This window comes from Chrysoperla carnea, chromosome 2, assembly GCF_905475395.1.
Source record: "Chrysoperla carnea chromosome 2, inChrCarn1.1, whole genome shotgun sequence".
Classification (NCBI taxonomy): Eukaryota; Metazoa; Arthropoda; class Insecta; order Neuroptera; family Chrysopidae; genus Chrysoperla; species Chrysoperla carnea.
Window position 1 is genome coordinate 22,439,818 of NC_058338.1, and position 7,009 is coordinate 22,446,826.

The 7,009-nt window shown below is 29.9% G+C and overlaps 1 protein-coding gene across 1 annotated transcript; it reads left to right on the plus strand.

The window, feature by feature from the left end:
- Positions 1-2,018: 2,018 nt before the first annotated feature.
- LOC123291425 (aquaporin-8-like) lies at positions 2,019-5,696 on the plus strand. The gene is made up of 8 exons (XM_044871717.1): positions 2,019-2,084; positions 2,313-2,494; positions 2,864-3,007; positions 3,180-3,257; positions 3,457-3,594; positions 4,906-4,986; positions 5,349-5,525; positions 5,631-5,696. The coding sequence occupies exons 1-7, from the start codon at positions 2,072-2,074 to the stop codon at positions 5,490-5,492; spliced, it is 780 nt and encodes a 259-aa protein (XP_044727652.1). The 5' UTR covers positions 2,019-2,071; the 3' UTR covers positions 5,493-5,525; positions 5,631-5,696.
- The last annotated feature ends 1,313 nt before the right edge of the window (positions 5,697-7,009 follow it).

Below are 7,009 nucleotides of genomic sequence, written 5' to 3' on the forward strand. Positions count from 1 at the left end.
TAAAAATATTTTTTCTCTTCGAAATAAAAATTTGCAAAATTGAGTTTCAAATTCAAACATTATTATTCAGTTTAGGCTACAAAAGCATAAAAAGAATCGATAAAGAATAAGTAAACTTAATTCCTTATTTTGTATGGTACGATGTTGAATAAAAACCTTGTTTAAACAATGAACTTCTGTACAGAATGAAGACCTTGCAATCCTTGTGGAAAAGTTTCTAATGACTTAAAAAGTCTTACCAATTCTCAAACACTCTTCTTTTTTCTTTTGTATTTGTAAAGCTTTCATGTCTTTTGTCTGAAATATTTCCACATATGGGAATAATATCGACATTTTATATATATCGATAGGGAATTTTTTACCTGTTCGTTAAAACACCTAAGAAAAGATGTTTGCAAAAGAACTTATCTGGGAAGTGTTTTTTTTTAAATCCAAAATGAGAGTGAGACCTCTGATCCACAAACCTTTTTTTAGCAAAGTCGGTCACATTATCGCACTTTTCTCGACTTCATGTTACTTCACGATAGTATGGTGGAAACAATTATGAGTGGGCTAAGTGGATTATTTTTTATTTGAAAATATTTTTAAAATAAAGAGGTTATACAAGGAAAGTTACTATGGAAATTGTAACAATAATTATACAATTCAAAAATGGAGAATAATAATATAACATAAAGTTGACATGAAAAAACAAATATTTATAAAAATAGTTGATAAATTACATGAAAATAAAATATAATACCAAATGCTTACTAGACATCCGCATTAACCTCAGCCAGTAACTAATCAAAGGGCAAATGCCTACACCTGAGACTAAGCTATCATATAAAGAAAAAATAAGACGCCAAATTTATGGATATGTGTTTCCGCCAAATCAAACGGACACTTTCTATAAAGAAAGTGTTAGTCATCATGTATCAGAAGCAAGTAAGGCACAAGTGCCAGAGATAAACTCACACCAATTTCTAGAGGAAAAGAGGCAGCAAGAAGCGCCTAGAAAATATCCAGAGACTACGAGAGCACAAGCGCCACAGGTACTAGAGTGCCCTTCAAATCGACCAAATATTTCGTATAAAGAAAAAATTAGACAACAAACTTTTGGGTTAGCTCCAAGACAGCCACCTTTCAGGCAAGAAAATTCACCTAAAAATAAAATTTATTCTGGAGAATATGCAAATGTAATTCATAAAGTATCAGAAGAAAGCATCATAGAGGAAGTGACAGACTCATACTGTGGGCAAATGTCAAGGACAATCAAACAACAACTGCCAAAGGCAACTTATAAAAACTATAGCGCTGATAGTATGTCAACTATAATACGATCAGATAAATCTGAAATCAAGTCCAAATCTAGTAAAGTATCGACTAAACAAAAACCAGTCCAGAAGAAATCTCAATCGTCTGGCAAATCAGATATGTGGGATAGCTCATAAAAATAAATCATGTAAAAAAATTATTTAGTTGTTAAATCAGCCAAACTAAAAATTAAAATCGTTCGAATAACCATTTGAAAAATTTAATTAATAAAGCTCAATTTTGTCTTTCAGGTTCATAACTTTCATTTTGAAGTTGTTTTCTTTATTTGTTTATCAAATTTTTGGGCTAAATGCCCTTTTTATGTCAATTAATTAATTATTCTTGTGTGCTAGGATAATATTTACATCCTCCTCTGCATTTCATAATTAAATCAGTACTGATCAGTTTAGTTTTTTGAAGTCGTGAATATAGTTTTATCTAATGAATATCTCGGCCGACACTCATTGTTGAACATAATTAATCTTGAAGAGTGCATCACTTCCAATATATTTGAGAAAATCTGTATTTCTTGTCCCAAGGCTTTGTCATTCAATTACCTATAAGTTTGGTGTCATTTCTTTTATTGGATCAAACAAAATATAAATTCTCAGGGTTTTCTAACAACCAACTGCGATTCATTTTTCTCCAAAAAAATATACAACTTTTAATGTACCATGATGTGACATCTCATCTATAAATATTTTTTATTATTAATAATAATAAATTAAAATAAATTCATAAAATAAATTTTTTGGTTTCTGGTGGAAAACAAAATATGGATAGACTCAGTTAGTTTCACATTTTTTCTACTTTTTAAACAAAAAGAACAAAAATTAGGCGGAAAAATATTAAAATGTACCATCCACTGAACGTATTACAGCTAAATCACTTTCAAAAAGAGCCAGTCAAGTTTTTGGTCTAGCATTGATGATTTATGCCTGCAGATCGATGTGTAGACAAATTGATACTATACTATTTTAGCAAATATAAAAACTAATCAATAATTTTTTACATAGCTGGGCGTACACTTAATTTATTTACACCATCATTTGCTGATGTACTGATAATGTGTTCGGCAGAATTTATTGCCACTGGATTATTAATAATTTTTGGTTGTATGGGATTTTTAAATTCTAAAGATCATGACCTATTTTATGATGGTATTGGCTATGGAATGGTCGTAATGATTTTACTTGTAGTAAGAAAATTTTATTTAATGGAAAAATCTGAAATTCCCGAAAATGATAACACGAAAAATGTCGGTAAATCATTAAAAAGCAGCCCGAAAGACAAGTGACGAAAAGAAGTTATTATGGGAGATCTTGTCAATGCAAACTACTTTTCCATTTAAAGTTTTTACTTCCAGCAATATTCCCTGACTATACAAGGACGCCACCAAGGAAGGAGATCAAGAGAGGCATCTGCTACACCTAAAGTATTTCTTTAGTCAATTTATAATTCATTTTTCGCCATTATTGATTATTTTAATATTGATATTTTAATATGGGCTTTTAAAATTGCTGGTGTTGGGATGTTGAAAAACAGACTAACTATTTACTGTTTATAGATATTTGGCCATGTTTCTGGAGGTCATTTCAATCCTATCGTATCTATTTGGGCTGGAATCTACGGTGTCTTGCCATTCAAATTGGTACCAATGTATATCATATCACAATTTCTTGGAGCACTACTTGGATATCTCATACTAATGGTAAATTTCAAAATAATATCTCGAATCAGAGCTGACAGACAATTTAACTACTTGTACACTATCGTAGTACAAAATGTACTTGAAAAGGATCAAGTCTTTATGCAACCAAAATTGATAAATTAGACAGCTAGAATTGGTAATATTTTTAATGAAACTATAACTTTTGTCTTAGGGTATAATGCCGGAAAAATATTTTTATGATGGAGTGTGTGTTACTAAGACAGAAGATGATGATTTAACGTCGACTCAGGTAATATGGTAATATGAATTTTTTGTTTATCAAAGATTGCCCTAGTTTGTAAAACCAAGAACCTTCATTTGAAAGATAATTTAATGGAGAGTGTTCTTAGATATGTTTCAAGTGCGAGCTTAGGGTTTCGTACCCGAAAAATTTGTCGGGGGTTTTTTAAATTTTGTAAATTACGCTTGTAAATAGATTTAACTTTTAGGCTTTCTTTTTGGAATTTGCATGCTCTTTAATTATTATTTGGGTTTATTGCGGTGTATGGGATCAACGAAGTACAGGTAGCTTTGACTCGAGTGCACTTAAAATTGGATTTGCATACATGCAACAACATTTTGTGAATGTAAGTAATTATCAATTATTATTTAAATACATATTTATTATTATTATTATGTATTACTAGCAGTTACTCACCAGCTTCGTTAGGAAATTTAAACTTAAAAAAATAAGACTACGATGTAATATACTTGATCTACCTTTGATTCACTTATCTCCTTTCTATGTCACTCGCAATATAGACAATCCCCACTTTAAAGGCAAATCTACCATATGCTATCCTTTTATCCATTTGTCTCCGCTTAGTCGGTCCCCCTAAACACCAATGTATAAGTACAATGACTTTATAATAGCTACGTATTGTAAGAAAGTTAGGTTTAACCGTTATCGTAACGAGTTAAATTATAGACTAAGCTCTATTCTGATGTATATGCTATAATCATAATGTGAAGTTTCATCAAAATCTGTCCAGTAGTTTTTTTTATAAATCCTCAAAAGCTTTTGATGATAACATTTATTCTAATATACAGAAGATCCATTAGTAAAGCATGAGTTAGTTGTGAAAAATTCTTATATTTGTTAAGGTAGTACCAGCATGAAATCACTTTTCGACAGATTTGGCCGAATTTTTTTTCTCGGGTCTATAATAGCTTTATTTATGAATTCCTAAAATTTCATAATTTTTGACCGTTTAGATCGCGAGATATTTAAAGACAAAGTTCGCGATTTTGAGGGTCATGTCCCATTTAAAGCATGTAAAATGTCCGGTCTCTCCAACTATTTTTTATGATATTATTATATATTGAAGAAAAAGTAGAAAAAAATGTTTATACAATACAATTCTAAAAAAAAAATTTAGAAATTAATTTTCACTTTCGAGATATTAATTTTGACGTAAATTGATCGAAATTGGGACGTTGGCATAATTATTTCCCATTTTAAACGGTCAAAATTTCTGAAACTTTGGGAATTAATAGTAAGCATTATTAAATTCTTAAATTTAATTTTTCGTTAAATTCTGTCGAAAAAAAAATTGTACCATTGCTTTAACATAGAAACTGCAAATACCATGCTGGAACTACGTTAATAAACAATAAATTCTTAATTCAATGAAACGATCAATGTTAAAGTTAACTTACAAAATTAATAAATAGGCAACTTGAATTACATATACGTTATGCATGTAGAATAGTTTTCCATTATTTGACATACACTTAACCTTTACGTCATACAAGTTGCCTATTTATTAATTTTTAAGTGAATTTTAACATTGATAGTTTCGTTAGAGGTAGAAAGCTTTTGATGATAATATTTATTCTAATATACAGAAGATATAAGATAATTTTTTTGGTTTTTTATCATCTTTATATTTTTTAAGGGACATTTAACAGGATCCGGAATGAATCCAGCAAGATCATTTGCAGCAGCTATATGCAATAATGTATGGGATAATCATTGGGTAAGCAAATTATATTTAATTGCATTCTCTGTATAGTAGATTATAATTTGTACAATTTAGTAACATGGTGTAACATGCCTCGGGGACATCAAAAACGACCAATAATAACCTCAGCTATGTTAAAAAAGACCAAATACTTCGGCCAAAAAACCGAGAACTTCATAGTGTTAAGGAAATACAACTAATTCTGGTCGTATGAAACCGGGGCTTTATAGCTCGTTTTCAAAGTGAATCGATCAATATGTTTTTTTAACACTATGTATAATAAGAAATCTTTCCAGCATTAGTACCCAGGCATATGCAAGGTACTTAAACAACAAACTGAGTTAGTAATTATATTCAATTGTACTATTTTCTTTTAGTTGTATTGGATAGCGCCAATAATCGGATCAATTGTAGCAACATTGGTTTATATGCTTCTACTTGCAAGCCCTATTGAAATAGGGAAAATAAACACTGGCAAGCGATTGTTTAGATACATACATCGTCACCAATCTTACCATTAAATACATTCACAAATCAAAACATTGTGTTTCCAAGTAAGTGTGAAATAGAACTTCAGAGAATTAGGGCTGCTACCTTAAAAATTCCCTTTCGTATGAAAATAAAGAAAGTAATTGTAAACAATTTTCGTTTTTGTTTAGACTTCAACGGAAATACATTAGCGTAGCCAGGAAGGAGTAAGAAAACTATAGATAACTCAACTAGACAAATTTACAGTATTGGGACATATGAAATTTTGAGCTGATAAATAATCTAATCGTTTTGAAATACCAAAACAAAACTCTTGTGGATCAAAATCCCAACCCCTCTTCCTGTTTGTATGTTTTTTCATGATATTATGGCTTTGAACAATTGGAGGGGTTCGGGATTTTTTTCAAAAAATTTGAAAAACAAGTTTTATAGCTCCTAAACGGTAATTCTTTATGTTAAATGCATAGAAGTAATAACAGATAAGTTTAAAAAAAATCATATTTGCATTCCATAAAAGTTATATCACACGCATCATTCTTTAGCTGAGTAGTCAACCAAATTAACACACCCAATGATTTTTTAGTATCAGTAGTTCTTAATAGAGGTCAGAGTGAACAATAATCTAACATTCAAAGCTTAATAATCAAATAAATTTTATATCTGAAAATTCTTTATTTTACCTGATAACGAATAGTAATTTTTTAAATAATATTATAAAAAATATAATCTTCTTTTATAAATTTACATTCCTCCTATTATATAGAAAGCTATATTTACTGTTGTCAAAAAAAAGAAGAATTTATTTCCATGAAATTTGCCAACCCTAGTAGCTCAGATGGTTAAACCGTAACCTATTGCGTAAGTGGTATGCCTAGGGTAGCGGATTCGATTCCCGTTGTCACAAAAATTTAATTGATAGTTGTGATGGGTTGGTGTAGTTCATGATATATGTATGATGGAGGTGCATTTAACCTCTCAAAGCAAGTGAGGAGCTGATAAATGAAATTATCAGCGGAAAAGGAATTTTAAAACATGCGGCATCACAATGAGTTCTATAGCCAAAGTGTGCCCTTCATGGACAGCCAATATAACCTACCCTAACCCACCATGAAATTTAACATTTATTCGCAAATCACAACTTGACTGGTCTGCTTTTATAAGTACTATTCATAAATTAGATAAAAATAAAATCAAAATTTTTATGTTGATACTAGTCGTTATTGAGCATTCCATAATTTCATAAGTTTTATATTGACGATTAGAATTATCTTATTTCATCCAAACTAAACTACTTGCTACATAAATAATATTCCACAAACGTGGGTTTAAATCTTCTAAACAGTCTCAATTTAGTTAAAATGTCATTTCCTTTGTTATAAAAGTTTGATATCAAAATTTTAGGTACTTATAGCAATATTTCTAAAAAGCATTTTTGTATTAGGTACACCAAAAAGTTGAATGAAAATTGAAAAGGGCTGGTCAAATGGTTTACGATACCTTGAATATTTTATCAGCACCTTTGTAAATGAAAAAAAAAAATTGCTCTAAT

Excerpts from the sequence above, each read along its gene's own strand:
- LOC123291425 (XM_044871717.1), top strand. Across the intron at positions 3,008-3,179 it reads TTGGATATCTCATACTAATG|GGTATAATGCCGGAAAAATA; the intron begins GTAAATTTCAAA and ends CTTTTGTCTTAG. Across the intron at positions 3,595-4,905 it reads TGCAACAACATTTTGTGAAT|GGACATTTAACAGGATCCGG; the intron begins GTAAGTAATTAT and ends ATATTTTTTAAG.